Here is a 23,579-nt window from a genome sequence, read left to right on the forward strand (position 1 = left end):
TGTGTTTAATATGTTTATTTCATTCATATTGCAACAATTGCTTTGAGCAAAGCAGTCAGAATTTAAACTGGACCTTTTCTGCTTGTTTTTAATTCTAGGAATCACTGTTCAAAATTATCCTTATTTATCTCACACTGGGACTTGGTGTAGTTCCCAGTTTATCATCTGCGAAACTAAGAAGTAGTTGCTGGGATTGAAAAGTGTAGCCAACACCTACAGTTCCCCTAATGTGCCTGTGAGGCTCTAAAAGTGAGTCAGTCCCAATAAACTCCTATGTTAAAATGTCCAGCTTTATAATTGAAATAAACATGTTTTTAGCCTGTTTAAATTTAACAGAGGCTTAAAGTTTGCATTATTTAATGTGTGACCTCTTTGGCTAACTGCTAATTGCAGGACTTTTATTGCATTATTTAGCACCTATAAGCAGATATCTGTGTATGTACAGCTCTCCCTCTTGTTCCAAATATGGTCACTTCTGGCTTGAAAAAAAAGACTATAGTGGTCAAAATGTTGAGGCTTGACAGCAAGACTTTCCAAATCAATAGGAAATTAGGTCACGGTGGTTATCTAAACCTTTTTTAACAACCGTCCCACAGAAAAGCTCACATTCTAATAACTGGACAGCTCATGAAAGGCTGGAGAAGTGCAGCAGCTCTTGGCTATGAGCTGTGCTTTGTCTGTATAATGACCTAACGTTAGCTCTGTAACACTGCGATATTATATATACTCTGCAACAGAAAATGCAGAAAAGGTCCCCTTTGATTAATACCGAGTTTACAAAATTACAACTGAAATATTAAAGTGAAAGTGTAACAAAAAATATTGAATTCTTTCCTATTAATGCTGTATCAGTAGACAAATATTAGAGTAGCACCAGGATATCCTAATATTCTAATCCTATCATAATTGCGTAATATTTGGTCCTTCAGGAGCTTTTCTGGTAACAAGGCTAAACGTGGCTTAATGTGTTCTTGAGGTTTTTTGATTGATCATCAGTGGAGCGTCCTACACCTGAACAGACCAGGGGATAAAGGTTCCTGCTTCAGCCAGAGGACACTGCAATAGAAAAACAGCTGGTAAGTTCAAATATAAACAGTTTTAGGTCTCTCAGTTTCTTTTATCCAAATGACCTTTCTGCATATTTTCAATTTCTCCTTTAAAGACATGAAAAAGATTTAACCATCTCACAATGTAAAACCTAAATGTTGTCATTTGTTTCATCCGTTCTTTTTTATACCCACAAAGCTGAAATTCTTTTGATTTTTTTGATTTTTTCTTTGCATGTTTATCTGGATTCTATCTCTTCAAATCTGACAACAGTGCAGTTTGAGTCAGCTGGGCAGAAAAGAAATAAAACTGTTAATCCAGAGCTGTAACAAGACCTGATTCTCACTAAACCTTTTCATGGACAGGATGCCGTCGTCGGCATAAAAGCTAACAATAAAAGCTAATGGAAACTTGAACATCACAAAAAGTATTTTGTTAAAAGTTGGAGTTATGCTGCAATGAGAACATGGACGATGTAGTTACTCTCATTTTTATGTACTGAGTGTAAACTTTTATGCCTGATTTGTCAAGCCAGATCTTTCACAAGATTTTCATACCAGTTTAGTGAAGCGGTCACTGCAGGCATTGCGGATCCTCTCGGCAGAAGCAGGGCTGTCCAATCTAAATGGCCCAGTAATCCCTGACTCTGCCCGTGCAGCACTGATGGCATCTTTGATGGCATAAAAAACTGAAGATGCCAAGAAGAGAGGAGGCTCACCTACAGCCTGGGAAAGGAAAAACAAAAAGTATAAGTCCGTTAGATCCAGGATCATCAGTTTTTAAACTGTCTTGAGCATTACCAGATTTCTTACCTTGGAGGCAAAGATGGCCTTGTCATTAGGAGCATCACGAAGCAACGAGACCGTAAGCTGGGTAGGAATGTCACCGAAGGCAGGGATTTTATAAGAACCAGGACCCCGAGTGAGGAGGACTCCCTGGGGTGAATAATGAAGCTCTTCCAGGGTGAAGAGACCCAGACCCTGCATGAATGCTCCCTCAACCTAAATGTAGACATGAGGAACGAATCAGTACCATAAAAATGTGGTTTTTGTTTCTTTTATTGGTTCATTGATCCATCAGTTGTCTTTATGTATGAATAATACTTGAATATCTCACCTGCCCGATATCTATAGCTGGGTTGAGACTGTTGCCAACATCCATCACTATGGTGGTACTCAAGTTCTGTAAGACAAATACGTCATGAAAATATCTCAAGTCAGAATTTACCAGTAAAATTGAAAAACTGAAAAAGTGAAAAAAAATGTGGTGTTAAACACCTTAATCAGATTGACAGAGGTGATAAAATCAGTCAGAGTTCCTTAAAACGTTTTAAACATTTGATTCAAGAGTTTGAACTCAGATAAATGTAGCTGTACTTGGTGCAGACCTTATGTGATCCGGTCAAACAGTCTATCTCCACCTCTGAACAGGCCACTCCGTAGGAGAAATAGCTGAAGGCTCTGCCTGAGTTTGTTTCAAAGTCATAACCAATATCTGGAGTCCTGATAAGAAAGCGGGAAACAGTGAAACCTTTCATTTTGTTGTAATATGAAGTTAATCAATGATTCATTTGGTGAACTCACTTATAAAAACCATTTGCACTGAGGCTGACTCTGTCAAAGTAAGCTGCTTTCACCTGGTAAACAGACACAAATACACCAAGTACAGTTAAAAGATGAATATTTAATGGGAATAACCCCCCCCCCAAAAAAGTACTATGACAAATTTAGCCCTGTTTACCCAGTCCTCCCACGTTCCATTAGGATTCTTGGCCTTGAATGGCTCAAGACGTTTCAGCAGGATCTCGCAGGCATTCTTCAAGGCAGCACCATTGAGGTCTGAGGATGCAGAGGCAGCGGTTGCACTGGTGTTGGGAACTGTGTTGGTGCTGGTCTCTGATATGTGGATCTTTGAGGAGGGGATACCCAGAACTCTGCTGGCAACCTGAAAACACACAGCGAAGACAGTTCTGAATGCTTCTGAATGGCTGAACAGCTTCTCACTAAATTGCAGTAGTGTAAAAACTGTAAACATCCAATGTGATGTTTGAAATAAATATGTGGATTTTAAATAGATGAGTGGAGTCCTTTACCTGAACCATCTTGGTGTGAAGTCCTTGTCCCATTTCAGTCCCTCCATGAGTCAACAACACTGAGCCATCTGTGTAGATATGAACCAGAGCTCCAGCCTGAAGACAAATCAAAACAACCAATCAAGGCTGCTCACGATAAAAGAATAATAGGAACAGTTTAAACTTAAAATATTTGTTTGTTTGTGTATCAGACCTGGTTTAGGAAAAGTGCAGTGAAGCTGATGCCAAATTTGGTAGGAACAACAGCAATTCCCCGTTTGGTCCATCGGTTCTGTCTGCCCAGAAAACAGAAAATGATCATTTTGAAAAAGTAAGTTTCATGTTTTTATTTCTTTTCTCAAACCTTTTTGCGTCTCATCCCACAAAGTACATTTTTAGAAGTTATGCAGACTGGATAATTATTACCTCTTGCGTTGCTAAAATTGCTTCGAAACTTGTTCTTATCCACTCAAAAGTACTGAAACTTTGGTCTAAATAAATTTCTCTTACCTGTTGTAGAGGTCAATGGCAATTCGACGTTGCTGGTATCCAGAGCGTGACATGCATTCATCCCAGCAGCGGTCTAAGGTGATCTGGTCCAGGACTTGATTAAATGGAGTTGAATCACCTTTCATATACAAGTTCAACCGCCGAACCTACAGGAGGATGGAGACACTGACTGGACTGCCATTCATTAACTAGACTTAGTTGTTTATCCAACTTCAGTTATCCACCAACCTCCTCAGGCGACTTCCCCAGACTCTGAGCCACATCGGTCATCCAGTTCTCTGCCACCATCATACCCTGTGGCCCTCCAAAGCCTCTGAAAGCGGTGTTGGATGGCAGGTTGGTGCGGCACAGGAAACCTCGGCCACGTATATTTGGCACTCTATATGAGTTCTCCATGTGAAACAGAGCTCGCTCCACAATCTTTTTGAATACACAGCTAACTTTAGGGCGTTATCAGCATACCATGTAATTAGATGAATAAGGTCTGTGGTTCATAATAATACTCACTGCCTGAGAGAGATCCATGGAGTTTCCAGCATTACCATAGTACGTCACATCCAGGGCAACAACTCTCCCACTGTTTAAAAACCCAACCTGCAGCAAGAGAAAAGGATCAGTAAAATTACCTTCAAAAATTAAAATTACTGCCATAAGTATCATAGCTGCTGCTACTGCCAACACTGATAGTAGTACTATTCCTCATACCTTATATTTACCATAGAAGGGATGTCTTCCTCCAGTAATTAGCATGTCCTCGTCTCTGTCCAACATACACCTGACAGGCCTCTTCAGTCTGAAGCACAGAAAGCCAGATTCTTACCAATGTTAGATTCTTGAGGTTTTAAAAATTGATGGACTTACTTATTTGCTGCCACAGCAACCACAGTGGATAGCAAAGTGGTCCGCGATTCTTTTCCTCCAAAACCTCCGCCCATCCTCTTCACGCGGACCACCACCCTGTTTGCAGGGACACCCAATGCCATTGCCACCAGAGACTGAATCAGAGACACACTTATAGGTTAATTTATTACATCTTATTTTGTGTGTGTTTTTATGCTATTGTTACCTGTGTTTTGGAGCATTGGAGTTACCTGTGTATGGGTGGGTGCCTGGGTGGAAACAAAGAGCTCCATCTCTCCATCCTCTCCTCGGGGAACAGCCAGAGTAACATTTGTCTCCAAGTAGAAATGCTCCTGACCACCGATGTGCATCTCACCTGACAGACAGCAAATCAAAAATTAATGCCAGCTGGAAAAGTGAGGAGTCACATAGAGTCACAGAGACAGTCCTACCCTCCAGGATGTGGTCAGCATGTTTAAACCCCAACTCCAAATCCCCCTTTTGTATGGTTCTGATTGGCTGATAGAAGGACTGGGTAGCAATAGCCTCCTGTCAATCAAACCAACACAACATTTTATTTTAAGCATAAAAGTCAAAATTTAAATGATATTATTTTATGGTTCTCAGCTGCTAGAAAAACACAAAGTTACAACATTTTACTGGACTTTATGCAATAAAAAAGATAGGTACATATTCTAGAGGTAGATTATATTCTACACAACAGAAAATGCTTTAAAAAGTGAAGCTAGAAATTCTTGAAATACATAGAATAGAATGAAATGGTAAAAATTTAACAATGTTAACTGTAAGTGCAAATTTATTTTATAATGTAAATTTAAGTTACATTTAATTAAATTTTTTCTTTAAATGTAAATTTACATTGAGAAATTAAGATGGTAGCAGATTTATTTTTGTGTCAAATTACATCGACATGTTTAAAATGTTACATCAGCATTCACTCTGGATACATAACCATCAAAGATCATCAATGATTGGTCAATAGCAGCTCAGGTGTGTCAGCTCTCACCTGTATGGTTATGACAGGCTGCCGCTCTTCATACTCGATCCTCACGGCTTTGGCGGCTCTCTGAGCTTGAAGCTGAGTTTTGGCCACCACAGCACCAATGATATGACCCACACAAGTCACCTGCACACAGGACAGACGAGATATCAACCTCAACCCTACAAAGCCTGATGATTGGTTGGAAGAAAACAAACCTCGCCGTCAGCAAGGACAGTCTCATCAAATTTGAGAGATCCGGCGGTGTTACTGCCAGGGATGTCATCAGCAAACAGGAAGCAGACGACACCAGGGCAACGCTCAGCACCTGACGTGTCTATAGACCTGTAACACATAACTGGTTACACATGACATATATCTGTTGGACAGGTGAGTGTAGTACAGGGGTGTTTTCTACAGGTGTCTTACAATATTCGAGCGTGGGCCTTGCTGCTGGTGATGAGTGACAGGTAGAGCTCGTTCTCGTACAGCGGCACGTCATCGCAGTAAACCGCCTCACCTGTTGCCTGCTTCATGGCCGACAGGTGCATTATGGGACGGCCCACCACATCATCCTGATTCTGCCCCTTTGCCACGGCCTACAAGAGGAGATTCGAAATACATACATGGACAATAAATCTCAATCTGTTACATTTCCAGAGATTATATATGTATAAATATTTACTTTAATTAAACTCTGAAATTTCATAGAAAATTGAAAAATTTGAATATTTTGTAGACATTCATTTAAGAATAACATAAAACACTTTGTTGTACCTGGTAGATCTGAACGCTGGATGGCGTCTCTGGATGGTACACTTCAGTCGCACTCAGACAATCTGAGGTGACCTCGGCCACCTTTAGCCCCTGAGAGATGGACCAATGAGAAGCTGTTAAAAACAATCACATGACAATTGTTGTTTAAATCTGATGATGGGAAACAGACAGACCTGCAGTCGGAGCTTCTGCAGCACTGTCAGGTAGAACTTGTAGAAGAGGCTCAGAGTTAAAGTTCTTCGGTATGTCACCATGCCACCCGGCACAGACGGATCCAGGCTCATCTCCTCAGCCATTGAGTTGCAAGCCTCCTCTAGAAGCTCCTCTCCCCACGGCCTGTACGATACCAAACATTCTTACAGCCTTCTATCCTTCCTTCTTATTTTTCTTCTTTGTTACTTTCCTTTCTTTTCCTTTCCTTTTTTGTTCATCCTGACCTTCGTCCCTTTTTTACTTCCTCCCTTCTTTAATGCTTAATGACTTTCTTTCATTCATCCTATGTGCTTACATCCTTTCATATTTTTCCTTCCTCCCATAATTCCTGCTACCTTCCTTTCTTTCTTCTTAAATCATCACTTCTTTTGACAATTTCTTGATTCTTTCCCTGTATACTTATTTCCATTTTCTTCCATTCCTTCCTTCCTCCCTTCTCTATTTTTTATCTTTCTTTCCTTTGACTCCTTCTTACCTTCCAATCAGTCTGTTTGCCGTCTTCTTAGCCAGTACTGTGGTCGGTGCCATGCCACCAAAACTCAGCCTCAGGTTCTCAACAACATCGGTCCCAGGGGTGAAGGTGACGCTCATCGCTGCTGTGACGATACTGATGTCATCCTCACGGCGAGGGGATTGTTTGTAGGCAGACACAAACTGAGTCTGCAGGTAGAAAACAAAGTCGCTGACTGACAGAACACATGAGGTGGTCACAGGAAATGGTTGGAGGGGTTTAAATGTAACAGGAAGTAATTGCATCAACAAAACTGCTTCGACCTTTTTGCTGTATGGGATATGAATTGAGAGTAGGATCTGCTGAGGTTGCAGAGCTGTCCTCCTGTAACCTGTGAAGAACCCATCATCCATCTGAATCTCACGGCTTCCATCTGAAGGACAGTCAGAGGTCAAAAGCGAGGGTCAACAAGACAAAACACATGGAAGCCACAAGAACAGTTGGTTGTCAATGGTAATTCTTATTCAAACATTTATACAGTTATTATTATGAACACGTAAACTACAGCTTAGAGAAATGTAACCAGGAAACAGCTGAATTTCCTGTGAGCAGCGCCTGGCACATGATAGATGATCAGACACCTGATCACTGTGAGACTGAAGAAAAACCTAAAATCAGGCAGATTCTCAGGCAGGCTCTGAATGAGATTTGTCTGATGTTTTTTCTGGAGGTTTACCTTGAATGGATAGTTTAGTTTGAATTTTTATCAGCACCTTATGTCAACCAGAATAAAAGTGTGTGCTGTTACCTTTGTCCACCAGAGTGAGCTTGCAGCCGGCTGCCATAAAGACCGGGTTCAGGTCCGATATGGGGCTGGCTGTCATGATGTTTCCACCGACAGCCTGAAAAACGCGACACAATCACGTCTTATCACAATGTCACAGAAAACAAGACAGTCTCAACTTTTTATATCACAGTAATGTTTTTATGACGTAAGGTGTTCTTTAAACTTATAGGCATGGTTCAGTAGCTATTGTTGAGCAAAACTCCTTTTTCAAAATCATACTGGATTAAATTTGCTTCTAAATTTACTCTATACCCAGTCATTGAGGGCTTGTGAACAACAAAATAGCTCTGTGTATTTACTGGTATATTTCTACTATGCTACAGTGGGTATTTCCTTGGAAAGGTCCAAATCCAACTGAATGCAAATTGCTCTGTATATTTTGCCACATCCAAGACGAATGAAACTTCCCACTAACTTGGTGTATGTCATAGAAGAAATGTTTTGTCTTACAGGGCATCAACCACAAACCTCTTACTACCTCTCTGTATGTACCCTAAACTCCCCCATGAAACCTGCATATATTGGGATGTTCCCACTCTCTTGCCCCCTAAAGTACTTTCTTGTTTTCACGCACCTCCTGTACTATCATAGAAATTATATAATTGTTTGAAACACTCCATAATCCCCAAAGCTAAACCTTAATTGTCATTGGACCAGAGTATCATTGAAAATGTCAATTAACTTTGAAATTATTGACATTTTCTGCTGTCTCTGTGTATTGATTGGTGATGTTACACTCTCCATTGGCCCCTCATGCCTAGGCACACTGGGTATCTCTTCAAAAAGGTCCATTATAACATAGAACCTAAATTTACCCCACCAAAGTACCCACTTGTGTCTTGGAAAAGGTCTAGTGTCCTAGAATCAAACAACTTTTGTACCAGTCAGTCCAGGTAACTCACCGCTACATTACGAATCTGCACTCCAGCAAACCAGCGCAGCTGCTCCAGGACAGCGAGGAACACTTCAGTCTTATGAGGAGGAAGACTTTCCACTGCCTGCCTCAGCACCACCGCCATGTGGCTGAGAGTGCATGCTGCACCAAACACAATCCCTGAAACAAAGAGATTTTCTCATCACTGCTTCTTCTCCCATCGCTGAGCTACAGCAACCTTTAACCTTTTTGATTTAGAAGACAATCTATGTTCTCTTAACACTTACTCTTCAGTGATAAGAACCAGTTTGCTTTCTTATTTACTTTCCACTTTCTTATTTAATTCATTCATTTGCAATCAGAAGGAAATGTTTATTAGCAGTGGTATCAACGTGAGTTGTACTCACCATCTTCAGTGTGAGTCACTGCGCTCAGTTCAGGAATGAAGGTTGGAGCTAGGATGACTGGGTAAACCATGTTCTTAAACTTAACTTCAACACCTGAAGGCATAAATGAAAGAGTGAATGAGTCAGTAAGTTAGTATTTATCTGAGTAAATGAGTGCTAATTGTGAAATGAAGGAGTGAATGAATGATCTGAGTGAACCAGACTGACCAACTTCGGTGTTTCCCACCACCACACGGGCATCTGGATGTTTCCATTTCAGATTCAGAAACTCATCCAGACTGTCAGGCTGCAGCCATGTCATTCGCTCACCATGGAAACACAGCGAATGTGGCTTCCGATCTTTAGAGAGAGTCTGGGTGGAATAAAGTGGAAGGAGAGGGACAAACACAATGTGCGAAATCAGTTCATTATACATATCAATAGCACAACAAATGACTGGAGGGAAACTGTGGAACTACAGCTCACATGGTGCTTATGGAAATGTAGCTTGATGTGTCACAGCCACCTCTGAAGCTTCACCTGCCTTTGTTTAGTGATCAAATCAGCCAGAGCTCAAGAACTAACTTCCTGTTACACCTGGATGCACCCATCTGTTTCTCAGGATCTTGGCCTCATGTTCAAATCAAATCAAGGTGCTTGTATACTGATAATTTTGTTCTGTTTCCATTATGTCATTTTACATTTACACAGGTGCTTTAGAAGAAAAGACGTCCATATGGAAAATGGTAGATGTTGATGTTTTTTTAGGTTTAACCCATCAATGTCAAGACCTCCTAGCATTTTTTTCAGAAGCTCCTACACCTAGAGTAGGTACTTTGTTTTTTTCCCCAAAATTACCCCAACGTGATTGTGCTTGATTGTGTGCTTGGGTTTGTGTGAATTTACCATGAGTTCAGGAGGAAAGATGACTTCCTGCGTCGGGTCAAAGGGTGCAAATTCTGCAGGGTTAAAAAGAGACGTAGCTTCCTGTGTAAAAACATACACGCAGTTTACATCCAAACACCTTCAACAGGCTGTTCAATAGTTTTTAACAACAAGAATGAAGATCACTTACATTGATTTGCTCCTCTGAACCATTCTGTGCTCCATTCACATTACTCATACAGCAGCCATTTTTCTGCCCCCTCCCTCCACAGCATCCCCCCTCCTGGTGGAAAACACACAAACGGACTGTCATCAACAGAGTAATGGCAAAAATAAACCTTCTCCATGGGTGTCTTCTCACCACAGTGAAAGTCTTGTATCCTTCCAGTATTGGCCTGTATCCAGTGCAACGACACAGATTTCCTGAAAATGTGATAATTTGTGTTGAAACATCAGGTCTGATCACTGCTTCCGTAGTTTCTTTCCCTATTTAATAAACAGCAAAAGTCAGTCTGTCTCTGGCAGGACCTTGGAAAGCCTCCTCCATATCGGCCATCATAGGTGTGGGATTGTTCCTCAGCAGGGCGTACATGGACATGACGATACCTGGCGTGCAGAAACCACACTGAGAGCCATGAGCCTTTGCAATTCGTTCCTGAATGATGAAAAAAAACTCCCATTAGGGGAAATATTTACAAAAGTAAATACATGTACAAGTATTTACTGCAATTGAAGCCTCAGGAAAAAGCTTTAGGAAAACATTGTAATGGTTCCTCAACAGTTTTCTTCAACGGCAATTCCATTAGGAAGGAAACTAGTTTTAGCTAGCTAGTAGAAAACTGCAAAGTTTCACATTGCTACAGGTCATATTAAAGTCCATTTAAATATTTGCAATAAAAACAATTTAATACCTGAAAAAGTTGCTTCATTAGTAACTTTGTACAAATATACAAATAATTAATTGAGTAAAAATGCTTTGTTAGAAGGAGGTAATGCAGTCATTGTCCAGCTGGTAGGTAAAATTTCTTCCCCCTGGTGGTCAAACATCGACAAATGCCTCTTTAATACAGGTCATTAAGGCAATATGTTACCATGGAAACGTGTTTCTAACATTGTCTCTTAATGTTTTCAACAATTTTGAGATAATAACCTACATTTTTGATTTATGGAATCCATTTTGTTTCAGTTGCAGAAACACAAGTTCCTTATGTTCCTTTGTGTTCAGGTATGTGTTGTTTTTTTGTTGTTTTTTCTAACCTGGACAGGGTGCAACTTCCTCGCCACGCTGCCGATTCCCTCCACAGTCGTCACGGCCACCAGGTGCAGGGAGCAGAGAGGGGCCAGGCAAGCGTTGATGGCGTAATGACTGGATGCAGTTAAAGACTGTTCACGTGCTCTCAAATGTTTTATTTAGCAGCTGTGAAATCAGTTTGTTATGGATGGAGCACATGAGTGCAGCTGATTGACAACATACATTTTAAACACACGCAAGTATAAACACACACAGAGTAAGGATACAGCAGCTGCTTAGTGTGTGTTTGGTATCTGGACAGCATTACAGTACAGGCTCCACAGCCGCCCTCAGCACAGCCCAGCTTGGTTCCTGTTAGACCCACTGAACACACACACACACACACACACACACACACACACACACACACACACACACACACACACACACACATTTTTACTGTGAAATCACTAAATCACTGGATGTGGTCATGAAGCGTGTCGGAGTACAGTTATGCTCTCAGAGACCGGCTGTAAAACCTGAATCAGCAACTCTGACTGTTACTGAACACGTCACTGAGATGAGATGTTCTCATACGACATGATACTCAACTCATTTTGTCTTTGTGTGGAATATAAACAGATATATACAAGTACGGGCAGGCTACTGCAGCCATAAACAGGTCAAGTTTAAGACTTTAAAAGACATTTTAAAACCACTTTTAAAGAAATTTAAGAACGAACATACAAACGAAATACACAATAAGAGGGAAAATGATGTTCTTCCAAGTATAAGGAGTATAATGTGTTTTGATCCTGGTGTGTACTAAAATTACGCTATTTGGTTTAGACACTGAACTCACTTAGAGTTAGACATTAAAAACTATTCTGTGAGGTTTAGGAAAAGACCAACACAACTATAAATGATTACTTTTAGGCGACGGATTACTGTCAAAAAAGTGCCAAAGATAACCTTGTGTTCAAGAGCATCATCCCATTTTCCTGAGCTTTAGGACACCTTTGACATACATTTGTAAGCATTTTTACAGAGAATAATTGTTGCTTCAAAGCCATCTGCTTGCTAGCAGGGCCTTCTTCATCATCGTCTTCATCCAGGGCCAGGTCAGGCTGAAAGGGCTGAGGAATTTTGTATTTGTATTGATTTGGGATTATGTTATGGTACTATATGATGGAAATCATTTCAGTAAATAATTTGAGACCGATCAAACACAGTTTTCAGTTTTTTTACAAATCTCTAATCACTCTCATAGAACTAAAAATGCTGCTCTGTAATTGGTTCAGGTGCTTCAAAATGCACTAGAGACCCTTTATTGGGTAATTTGCATCCAGGATAACCTGTTATTCTAAGTGCTATACAAATGAAAAAATAGGTTTTAGTTTGGTTCTAAATAATCTGAAATCTGTTGTTGCTGCTCTCATTGTAACATTTATAGAATAATAATGAACGTAAACTTGTAACCACAGCATTTACAAGAATATTGTTGTAACGGAAAATTGCAGATAGCAGTCTCAGTGAATAGCTGTAATTCAACAAACTGCAAGAAGAAGCTTCCGAACTGTGGATGGAATATTTCTTGGAATTTTTTTTGTAACACCTAAAAAGTGTGATGCTCTGAATCTGTTTAATTTCTCTGGCTTTAGTCACCAGTGTTGGTCAAGTTACTTGAAAAAAGTAATCAGTAACTAATTACTGATTACTTCCCCAAAAAAGTAATCCCGTTACTTTACTGATTACTTATTTTCAAAAGTAATTAATTACTTAGTTACTTAGTTACTTTTTAAAAACACGATTTACAACCTGAAGAGGTGATAAAGCGATAGATCTTTCAGCCCAATTCTACTTTTTCTACATAATCCATCATACAAAATGTAATCAAATGGAAAAGTCTCTTTTTTTAACTTGTTTCATCAGTTTTAATCTTTTAACTTTATGCATCAAGCAAAAATTTAATTATATGCAACATTCTCTGAGTTGAATAAATTAGTTTAACATTTAAACCTATTTTCTGCACATTCCAGCACATAAAATAAAATATTTTTTTTGTTTACACTCACTCTTTCAAATAGATGCAAGTAAAACACAGCAGAACATAAATAAAGTCAAAGACTCAGCGGTCCTGTTGCTCTATTTTCACCTGTAAAGCAGGACTGCGGTAGGCGGAGGTTTACCCTGGTGCAGGTGTGCAGCGGTCAGTGGAAGGATACGGCAGTGTCTCTGTGAGTTTCCCATTACGTCGTTGCGCTCTCGGAGCTTGCTTGGAAGTTTAGGGGTTTTTTTCGCTGTAAAAAGAAGTTTTCTTCCCACGCACGATGGACGCTAATGTTTTTGTCACTTTTTATGGAATCGAACTCAAAGTAAGGTCAGTACTTCCACGCTGCACACTCATACTCTCTCCCACAATCGATCTGTGATCCATTGTTGATCTGCACACAGCTGTTGTCACTAACGGCGCACTCGCTTACGTCACTGTCATGAGACATTCTCGCAAAAAATCACAGTTTTAGTAACGCAGCATTCCTACGGGAAAGTAACGGTAATCTAATTACCGTTTTTGCAATAGTAATCCCTTACTTTACTCGTTACTCGGAAAAAGTAATCAGATTACAGTAACGCGTTACAAGTAACGCGTTACTGCCCATCTCTGTTAGTCACCTAAAGCCAACATAAAGTGGCTTTAGGTGACTCTTCTGATTTGGTGCTATATAAATAAGATTTAAATAAACTGAACTAAAAATCAAAGTTGGGAATATGTTTTTATATTTATACCCATTAGTAACAAACGGTACACTTGTGGTATACACATCTAATGGTGAACAATACTGCACAATTTTGGTATGATTGCTTTCATTTCCTGTAATTAGCTCCTTTTATTTACTATTATTAAAGGCAATTTAATAGTTCCTGTGAATTCAGTTTCCTCTAGTGGGACACGAAAGATACTGCTGTGCTGTGAGGGCAGTCTGAAACATCAGTCACAGTTTAATATTTCATAAATTATGAAATACAAATGACAGATGAACACTCAGGAAATGAGAGAGGAAAGCTTTCTGGCACAAATCCCAAATGCTGGAAAGTGCTGGACTTTGACTGTTTGATTGCAGAGACAGTCACTGACCTCGCAGCCGCTCATCATGAGAAAAACAATAAACCAAACCAGCACTTAAAAACACCACTGATTTAAACCTCTGTATTCATATTAAAGACATCAACAGCTGCGTTATTGGGTTAGGTTGTTACTTTGGGTTCTTCCTCTTTTTCTTCATGTAGTGTGCGCGAGGCTGAAGGTGGAAACGTGACCAGTGACAGAAAAAGATAAACAGGAACGTCTGCACAGTGAAAAAAACAAGGCTGAATTTGAACTTGAAAAAACCACTGACTGAGGACAAAGTCTATCTACCACTACATTATATGTGTTACTCTATAGATTATACTACACACTGTACAGACGTGTGTGTGTTTTTATGTGTGATCATACATTTTCTCCGCAGATATGTCAGCAGGGTCATCTCAGGGTCTGCGTTCTTCTCAACAATCTGAAGCACAAACACAAATCAATCTTTCAGAGTACAGAGAAGCTCAAAAGTTACATTTTAATCAACATGAAAAGACTAAAAATACACAGAAAAATACACCAGGACATATAAATCAGTGTTTTACAGTTAATTATCAACAAGTTATTCAGAAAAGTGATGGCAGCTGAGGTAAACTGAGTGCAGCTCATGTCCTTCCAGTTTAAATTTACAGAAACAAACTAACAGTCAGTTACCAGGAGGACGCTGCAGCTATAAAGTCAAAATAAACTTAATTTACATTAATCGAACATTCTGAATCAGAAATAAAACATTAAATGTTGGTCTAGATTTTAGTAAATAAAAATGTACTAAAACTTGCATGGACTCTGGTTTAAGCGTAGTATAACTGACCAATGTAACATTCTGAATATTTTGAATTAATCCTGTATTTTAATGAATGAATCTTTCATTTTGCTCCCTCTCACAAACATTAAAGCTTTCACTGAGTATCAGCTACACATGTACAGCTTACTATGATTTCTTTTACCAGCTTTTTTGTGTTTGTCTCACTTATCAGAAGCAAACTGAATGTTATTATGTGTTTTTAATGCACCGTGTCGCCTGTAAGTCATCAATGTTTTGCTTTCACCAACATTTTGTTCCACATTCTGAAATACTTCAGTTTTTCATCCCAACTTTTTATTCAGCTGAACAAACTTCTGTTTTTTCTAATTACTTTACTAGTTTTTTGCTCATTTGTTCTTTTATTTGTGAAAAAATATAACATTAATAGAATCAATTTACTTGGATTACAATAAAAAAAAAAATCAGGAGATTCAGCTGCAATTTGAAGCACAGTCTAAATTCTTACATAATTAAGTGTTCATGATCTTTGTTATCGTTAAGATGGATTAAGCATGATATAAATGTTACAGAGGCAGACTGAGATCACAGTAAAGTCACTACGAATGAGCTAAAAGATGAATATTTTTACCTTCTTCCCATTAACAAAGAAGATGAGTTCATCAGACCCAGACCGGGTCTTGGTTCCTGTCCGGTCCCCCATGTTGCCGGTCTCCTGTGCCCTCTCCATGGTGCTGGTGTTTCTGGTCTTTAATGATCCGGCCTCGTGGGCTCAGTTATCTGGAGGGAGGCATGTCCTGTCCGGCCCCCCTTCTCCTCCCACAAAAACCTGATGGTGCGTTCAGGAGCGTAGCAATCCCTCAGATGTTTCGATCGCGCTCAATAATCAAACGTTAAATCATGATCAGTCATGTGCGGATTAACTGATAAAGTCTGAAACTTCTTTCCCCTCACTTAAAAAAATAAAATAAACGTGTGTGAATGACCTGCAGAACTAACATTGCAGATGTTCCTGTTCTGAACAATTATTCACAGCTATGAGCATACCTGGAGGTCAAAGGTCACAGTCCTGTATAATAGTTGTGTAATAGCTGTAAACTAGTTACTGGATAACTATTATACGAATTTCAAGCTGACACAGCCGCTCACGAGTTCCAGTCTGTCAGGTCAGCTTCCTGCTCAGTTTTTATTTACCTTGAAGTAAAGACTGAAAATTTATCTTTGCATTTGACAGAACCCTCAAACTACATCTATTGACATCAAATACACATGAAAATCATGGTAAATCCCAGCTTATCAGCAGCTTTAATGAACAATGACTGGAAACAACAACAAAGTCCTCCCCACTGAAGGTCACAGCCAGAAAACAAACTGTGATTGAATAAAGGTGGAAATAGAGACAAAACCAGAAATTCAAATTTAAAATATGTAACAACAAGATCTATGTAATAAAACAATGATGATAAATTAAATATAAAACAGATGACTATGAAAACATACTAACATACTCAAATGGAAAAATGAAATACATAATAAACTCAGAATTCAAATGTACATAAATAATGAAAAGAATTATAATTTGTAGTATGAATATAATTCAACCATAAATACTGACAAAACAATAAAAAGAAGTAAAAGGTATAAAATGAAACAAATACAGTGAAAACATTTCCTTAAAGTTAAAGCTTTTTTTAAACATAACACCAGTTTTTAAGAGTTTATTCATTTTAAAGAGTTTAAATCCACTACATCGCCATCAGCTCAAAGTGTAAAACAATTAATTCAGTGATTTTAAACTTTATATCATTATTATTATTAATATTAGATGGTTTATATTAGACTGTAGAGCGGAAATATTTATTCATGTCACAAGACCTGTCAGCCAACATGCAGTTTTGTAACACAGCACAATGCTTTCTCCTCACACATACATCAGATCACTCACAGACTCATGTGATCTGGATTCCAGCTGTGAATCCATTTGATTTGCCCTCCGTAGCCTCAAAGGCCCCCGCTTATAGTCAGGAGATGCTGATAAATGAAAGTTCAACCAGACTCCACACAATTATTCTGCTTCTCTGTTACACATGTACATGGATGTGTTTGTTGTGGAGGATTTTAAGGTTTATACAAGAGACAAATAGAACTGTTTTGCCTATAAACAACTGACTTTTAAATTCACAGTCACAGTGGGCCTATGACTGAGCCCTGAGGTACATCATATTTAATGGCGCTGGCTACAATCTTCACATGAGGTTAGCCAACAAATATTAACGGTGAAAGTCGTTTTTAAAGTAGTAGTGAATGAGTTCTTATGCCATTTGTGCCATTCTAGTTTGATTTGCTAACAGAAAGCATTTAGTGTTTGTACGACCCGAAAGTTTCCTAAAACACATTTTCCATCTCAGTCCGCTTATGGCAAAAACAAATTAAATTCTCTTTATATTATAAGGTTTTTCACAACATGATATGAATCAACCATGAACTTGAACATGTACTTAGTAGGTCTTTCAATTAGGTAAAGAAAACCTCAGCAGAACTACAAAACATGACATACTGAACCATTTTATTATTTTTTAAACAAAAATTAAGCCAGAATGCACGAGTAGTGTGTGAAACACACGGAAAGCTGGTGGTTTGGAAGGGCTGCCTTCCAAAATTTAAACACAGTTTAGGTTTGCAAAGTAGCATCTGAACAACCCACAAGACTTCTGGAACAATGTCTATGGGACAGACAAGACCAAAGTGGAGATGTCTGGTCGTAATGCACAAAACCAAACACAGCGTTTCAGCACAAACACTTCATACTAACCATGAGCAATTGGTCTTGTGGTTTTGCAACGGGACTCGGACAGTTGCTGAGTCAACCGTGAATTTGAACATGAAATCTGTACCAGTGAATTCTAGAGTCAGGTGTAACTCTGTGTCCAAAACTTGGACCTGTTGGTCATACTGCAGGACATACATGGCATACTGTAATATGTCATTTGTTGTTATTCACCTGAGTCGTAGTTGTCCCTGTAAGGTCCAGATTACTTATATAATTTTCTGGTATATTAACCTTTGAATTAACGCAGCATCTACTTTCCTTTTCCTGTGACTTTTACTTTCAGCAATCACAAGAGTCATAAGATTGAGCACTGAGGTACATTTAATACAGGCTTCACATAAGATTAGATTTACATCATCCTAATCTAGTTATGAAAAGAACAACAACCACCCTGTTAGTAGTTACACCTAAGCTGGGAGCTGGATTTACTAAAAGAAAAGTTTCAGTGTTTTTAGAAATGAAAAATCTACTCAAGTTTAAAGGTAAACACATGTGAAATTAGCAATTTCTCTTTTCCTGTTTATTTTATTAGAATAACAAAATAGTATCATTAACAGCTGTCAAATATTAGGCAGATCTTTAATGTAAATTAGCCACAATATAAGAGCGCTCAAACATTTAACCATAAAAAAACACTGCAAGGGACAAACCCACGTTTATTTTTCCTTTTTATTTATTTATTTTTTAAATCAACGCTTCTTATAGACACACTTTGTCCTCTGTAGACAAACAAAGTTCTGTCACAACTTAATGTGTCTCTTATATATCCACAAATCTAAAATATCTAAATGTAAAGTGCTTTGATCCTGAAATGTTTTTGGTCCTGCACGCGGCTCCATCTGGTGGTCAGACAAAGTTATGACAATTTAAAAAAAAATTGCTAGAAGAGTTTGAAACCTTTAACAGCAAGAATAAAAACACAGTAAATAAATGCTTAATATAAGAAATATAAGAAAATTCTTCACACTTTCATAAAATCTTTTTACAAATATGTTTTTCTGCATCAAAGTCTTGGCAGAATGACGAGTCTTATAAAGGAAGGCTGCTTGAATATCCAGAATAAACCTTCAGGAATCCACTTAGAAACCAGAGTAACAGACACATGAGAGGTCCCCTGAGAATCTGTCTACTTTTAACTTTCCTTCAGTGTCTCAGTGATTAGTGATGTTTAATTTGCACATGCATGATTCCATGTTGTTAGCTTTGCTCTGCAAAGCACCACAGGAGCTGTTTGTTCCAAAACACAGAGCAAAAGTACAACAATCCATCACCATCATTACTAATCTTTCCTTTACTTTAAGACGATGCAGATGAATGTTCAAACTCCTTACCCCCTTCAACATTTCAGCTTTCACAAATGTTGACAGTTTTACCTTTTACCCTCAAAACCAAACCTTTTTTTCCTCCTCACGACGCCTCCACCAGGTGGAAGCCTCCGTTCTCCTCCCTCATCTTCTCCCTTTTCTGGGCTTGAACCAAACTGTAGACCACAGCTCCCAGTGTGTTCCTATTGAGGCTGAAGCCCCGCCCCCCACCACGCTCTATAAAGCTGGATCGCTCCTCCCGACTGCTCACGAAGTATGTTCGAACCTGAAGGGAAAACACTTTGATCAGTGGTGTGTACAGTTTATGTAACTAATACATTAAACATGATATTTTTCTCATGTTTATGAAAAGTTCTGTTTATATTTTTGGGGTAAAAATGTATAAAAATGATCTCCTTGTGTTAGGCAAATTTTACAAAAATGTATGACACACTTTTCCTGCACAATTGTGTCATGCACTTTCTCATCATTTTGACTTCTTTTGATTTGTATGATAAAAATTCCAAATTTTTTGTCATACTCTTGATATATACTTTTTTGTTTAAATATAAACCCTCCAAGTTAAAATGCAGTTTTTTTTATGTTATGTTAATTTTATGTTAAATGTAACTATTTTCAAACTCATTTGTTCATACCTGCACCTAAATCTCATAGTTTAGATCTTTAGGTCATGTGTGTGGTCACATGATGATGATGGCTCACCTTTCCGTGGCGTTCACTAATCCCTTTGAGATAAACGTCCCCTCTGAGCTGCCTCAGAAAGCCTCGTTCAACCAGAATAGAGCTGGTGTGTTCTGAGACCTAAACACAAAGGACGACATTTAAAAACCTGTTGAAGTGATGACCTCATGTTTCTCCAAACAGGTGAGCTCACCTGTATCCGCCCGCTCACACCGGTACTCTCCATCCTGCTCGCCATGTTCACCGTCATCCCCCAGATGTCGTACTGAGGTTTGGTGGCTCCAATCACACCTGCTATCACCGGACCGTGAGCCACACCTCGAAGTGATGTTAGAGGTCAAAGGTCATGGAGTGTTTAAATAATACACAATAATAATAAGGGAAAAAGATACACTTTTTTTTAAATTTTTGCTAAAGCTTTTAAAAATGTAATAATAATAATGAAAATAATAATATTACATTAAACTTTGTTTAAAAATTATTTTCTAGACATGTTTGTAATTTTGTAATTCTTTTAAAAAGTTCATTATTCAAAAACATTATATTAAAATATTTGTTACTGTTTACCAATGATTCATTTAAAATATATAAAGAAGAATGATTTTTAAAGAATCTATTTCAAAGAATTTTAAAGAATGATTTTTTTATAGATAAAATAAAAAGAAGTAAATACATTTGTGAAATTGTTCATTTTTACATTTCTGATGTTTTTATGATTCCCATTCTTGATGAAAATCTTTCACCTTTGCACCTAAACTACTGGTTTAACTGTTTGTTTAAAACTTTCAAATTCTCCCTCTAAACTCTTTCTAACTAGAGAGATTTTTATTTTTTTCTTTGAGTACTAAAGTGGTATTTATATGTGTGTGTGTGTGTGTGTGTGTGTGTGTGTGTGTGTGTGTGTGTGTGTGTGTGTGTGTGTGTGTGTGTGTGTGTGTGCGCGCGCGTGTGTGGTACTTACCAACACGGAGCTGGAAGTTGTTTCCTGTCTGTGTGTTGATGTGTTTGAGAGTTTCCTGCATAGCGAGTGCGAACAGGACCAGCTCACTGAGGTGATTCCAGCCATCCTCACAATCCTGAACACACACATGCACGTCTGAATGAAGAGTGTATGGACATCAGAGCCTTTGACAAGAGGCTCAGAGGGAGCATTTAAGTGTTGTGATGTAACAGCAGGACTCACCTGCCTGTCAGGTGAGAGGCCTGAAGCTGCCATGTAGCAGCTGCCAGTGGTTTTGATCTTCTCCACCTGCTGAAAGTAGCATTCATCCAGCAGCTACAACACACAAACACAAAGGTAAAAAATACTACATTTAATAAAGTTTACAAAACATATCTCGTTTGTGTGTGTGTGTGTGTGTGTGTGTGTGTGTGTGATTTATGACCTCATCAAAGTCGCTGATGACGTGGTTAAGGAGGCGGAGACACTCAACATGCTGATGAAGGACCTCCTTTTCCTCGTAGAAGTCGGAGAATCCGGGCAGAGAGGCAAACAGCACGCCCACTCGCTCATACGACTGTGAGTACAACTCCTGATAACACGCACGCATGCACGCACGCACACACACACACACACACACACACACACACACACTTTAATGCTCTGTTAATATGACTCATACTAATAGAATAAGTAAATATCGATTATTGATCAGGCCTACTGGTCATGAGGTCTGAGGGCATATGTCACACCTTGCATTTAAAGATGAGAAACAATTATACAAAAACTTGAAAAAGTCACGAAAGACTCAAAAAATGTGCAAATGGCCACAAAATATTATCTAAACCACTTCCAATTCTTACAAAGTCTCAGCTGTTCTATACAGTAATTTATATATATATATTTATAATAAATATAACTGTACGAGTGTTGTTTGTTTTTAATTTTTTAGAAATCACGTGCCTAAATTTTATCAAGGCTGAAAGTCTGGAGGAGTGGCCTCTGGATGACAGGTGGATGATGACATAGGAGGTTATACATCTGAGCTAATTGGAAAATCTAAACTCTGACCTCAGGACAGTGTTTGAACTGATTTGTGTAATTTGGTAATATACAGAATCACATCATGAGTATACAGTGATATTTTACCCTCTTTTTGGACCTTTTTTCGGAACACTTTAATACAATTATCTGACCAATAATATGTCTGCTGCATGGTTACTTGCACTCATAAATCACCCAAGAAGTCTGTGCTCCTGTTTTGCTGAAGGAAGTCTAGGATTTTTTTACACTCTGATTAACAGTTATCTGTGTCTGTGTAATGGTCCCAGTAGTCCTGTGATGCTCCCATGGCCAGAGCATGATAATGAAGTTAGCTTTGATTAACTGATAACTTCGTTATCCTCTCTCATAAAGATATGGTCACTTCTGACTAGAAAAAACTAAATGACAGTGACCAGAATGCTAATGCTGAAGCTCCAAAACTCAATAGGAAATCAAGTTGGCTGCTATGTGAAAGGCATCAGGTACCTCATCATTGCGGTCTCTCTCCAAGAAGTGCTGGGCAACATGTGCGGGCAGGATATTGAGCAGCAGACACTCATTGTGCTCCCGCTGCTCCTTCATGTCCTCCACCTCCTTCTTTGCCTGAAGGCCCCAGAGGAAGTCCAGCCGTGCTGTCGCCTCCAGCTACCAGTGAAGAAATGGAAGAGGGAAGTGGTGGATATTAGCATACTGAATTCATATCAGGGTTATCATTGTTTGCTTGATAGCAATAAAAGCTGGTAGCGTGTTTAACAGAATCCACCTGTCTGCTGTTGAAGAGGACAGCCACCACAAACATCAGCATAAGAACAACACAGACTCCATTCCTGCACAAGTGATGAGACCTGACAACAACAGAGGAGACCACATTTTATTTTCCACACCTTTACACAAAAACACAGGAACATGACCTGAATGGAACTTGTACCTGTAATTCTTGATTATGTAGGTGTAGAGGGCAGCAAACAGCAGTAGAACGGCCAGCTGCAACACGCAGCTCAGTCTGAGGAACACGGCACAGGTAACCATAGCAACCACGCCACTTAGAACCATGTACTGTACACAGAAAGGCCAGTGATAATTTTAAAAATGGTTACTGACTAATCAAAACAATGTCATCATGATTCTGAGTTCATGTGATGTTTGAGTGTTCACCTCTGGATATGTGCAAATGTTGATATCGGTCCAAGCCGAGGGAGGCGGAGCCAGCAGGGAGTCCCTGTTGCTGATGTCAGTTTCTGATGAATCACACCACAGCTAGTGGAAGCAAGCAAGAAGCTTTCTAACAAGTTATTTTGTACTAAATTCTTTGTACCAAAGCCTTTCAGTAAGTTGCTGGAAGAAGCTATTATTCCCACTGAGGTTTTTAAAAATGTTTAACATAAAAGATTGGTTGTCAGTATATGGGAAATCATAATAGACAATAAGATGTGCACGTTATTGCAGGTGAGTCATTACTTTTTGGCACAAAATACCAAGAAACTAAACGAAAACACTAGCAATACAAAAATGGAGGGACTTCTTGAAATGCTTCAAACAAACATTCCCATTGTTGTAAGAAAATTTTTAATTTTATCTTATGTTGCTGTTAACACTGTTCCGGTGCAACTAAAGAATGTGTAAATACACATTTTTAGTTGTTGAAACGACAATGCTGTCAAAGTGATGTAATTTCACACTTCGTTTACAGAGAACACATTTTTGCAAAACTTTAGAAATTCAAGGTGATTA

General features: G+C 38.8%; 2 protein-coding genes and 2 long non-coding RNA genes across 11 annotated transcripts in view; 2 read left to right on the plus strand and 2 right to left on the minus strand.

The window, feature by feature from the left end:
- On the minus strand, nucleotides 1-16,027 carry xdh (xanthine dehydrogenase). Its single transcript, XM_085449373.1, has 35 exons — nucleotides 15,660-16,027; nucleotides 14,629-14,686; nucleotides 11,420-11,516; nucleotides 11,159-11,267; nucleotides 10,430-10,556; nucleotides 10,263-10,324; nucleotides 10,092-10,184; nucleotides 9,923-10,003; nucleotides 9,245-9,389; nucleotides 9,038-9,130; nucleotides 8,659-8,810; nucleotides 7,718-7,811; nucleotides 7,233-7,342; nucleotides 6,934-7,118; nucleotides 6,419-6,581; nucleotides 6,246-6,335; nucleotides 5,898-6,067; nucleotides 5,687-5,813; nucleotides 5,496-5,615; nucleotides 4,921-5,017; nucleotides 4,720-4,844; nucleotides 4,490-4,623; nucleotides 4,334-4,421; nucleotides 4,136-4,222; nucleotides 3,857-4,048; nucleotides 3,629-3,774; nucleotides 3,333-3,414; nucleotides 3,140-3,235; nucleotides 2,788-2,991; nucleotides 2,631-2,683; nucleotides 2,435-2,549; nucleotides 2,164-2,229; nucleotides 1,860-2,048; nucleotides 1,605-1,772; nucleotides 1-1,056 (listed from the first exon to the last, which is right to left on the minus strand). The coding sequence occupies exons 1-35, from the start codon at nucleotides 15,756-15,758 to the stop codon at nucleotides 1,006-1,008; spliced, it is 4,068 nt and encodes a 1,355-aa protein (XP_085305499.1). The 5' UTR covers nucleotides 15,759-16,027; the 3' UTR covers nucleotides 1-1,005.
- On the plus strand, nucleotides 13,181-20,270 carry LOC146680722 (uncharacterized). Its single transcript, XR_014918193.1, has 3 exons — nucleotides 13,181-13,512; nucleotides 19,284-19,474; nucleotides 20,048-20,270. It is a non-coding gene; the product is annotated as an uncharacterized LOC146680722 (long non-coding RNA).
- The window catches only part of LOC146680723 (adenylate cyclase type 8-like), a 13,055-nt gene continuing 6,338 nt past the window's right edge, over nucleotides 16,863-23,579 (minus strand). For all 3 annotated transcript variants that reach the window (XM_085449375.1, XM_085449374.1, XM_085449376.1), the window contains 10 exons: nucleotides 23,004-23,105; nucleotides 22,777-22,904; nucleotides 22,612-22,693; nucleotides 22,335-22,493; nucleotides 21,250-21,396; nucleotides 21,048-21,140; nucleotides 20,826-20,940; nucleotides 20,058-20,182; nucleotides 19,886-19,984; nucleotides 16,863-19,448 (listed from right to left, as the gene is read on the minus strand). In XM_085449375.1, the coding sequence (XP_085305501.1) occupies nucleotides 19,266-19,448; nucleotides 19,886-19,984; nucleotides 20,058-20,182; nucleotides 20,826-20,940; nucleotides 21,048-21,140; nucleotides 21,250-21,396; nucleotides 22,335-22,493; nucleotides 22,612-22,693; nucleotides 22,777-22,904; nucleotides 23,004-23,105 (1,233 nt within the window). In that variant the 3' untranslated portion in view covers nucleotides 16,863-19,265. The remainder of the gene's footprint in view (nucleotides 19,449-19,885; nucleotides 19,985-20,057; nucleotides 20,183-20,825; nucleotides 20,941-21,047; nucleotides 21,141-21,249; nucleotides 21,397-22,334; nucleotides 22,494-22,611; nucleotides 22,694-22,776; nucleotides 22,905-23,003; nucleotides 23,106-23,579) is intronic.
- Nucleotides 20,930-23,579, plus strand: part of LOC146680724 (uncharacterized) — a 9,492-nt gene continuing 6,842 nt past the window's right edge. For all 6 annotated transcript variants that reach the window (XR_014918188.1, XR_014918187.1, XR_014918190.1 and 3 more), the window contains exons 1-2: nucleotides 20,930-21,058; nucleotides 21,260-21,383. This is a non-coding gene — a long non-coding RNA (uncharacterized LOC146680724). The remainder of the gene's footprint in view (nucleotides 21,059-21,259; nucleotides 21,384-23,579) is intronic.

This window comes from Copadichromis virginalis, linkage group LG23 (assembly GCF_057382275.1).
Source record: "Copadichromis virginalis isolate Kocher_CV1m ecotype Utaka linkage group LG23, C_Virginalis_male_GT1.1, whole genome shotgun sequence".
Lineage (NCBI taxonomy): Eukaryota > Metazoa > Chordata > Actinopteri > Cichliformes > Cichlidae > Copadichromis > Copadichromis virginalis.

Coding starts and splice junctions, on each gene's coding strand:
- xdh (XM_085449373.1), bottom strand. CDS start 15,758: ATGGAGAGGGCACAGGAGACCGGCAACATGGGGGACCGGACAGGAACC. Junction 7,119..7,232: donor ATATCCCATACAGCAAAAAG/GTCGAAGCAGTT, acceptor TTCTACCTGCAG/ACTCAGTTTGTGTCTGCCTA. Junction 5,616..5,686: donor CTGTCCTTGCTGACGGCGAG/GTTTGTTTTCTT, acceptor TCCTGTGTGCAG/GTGACTTGTGTGGGTCATAT.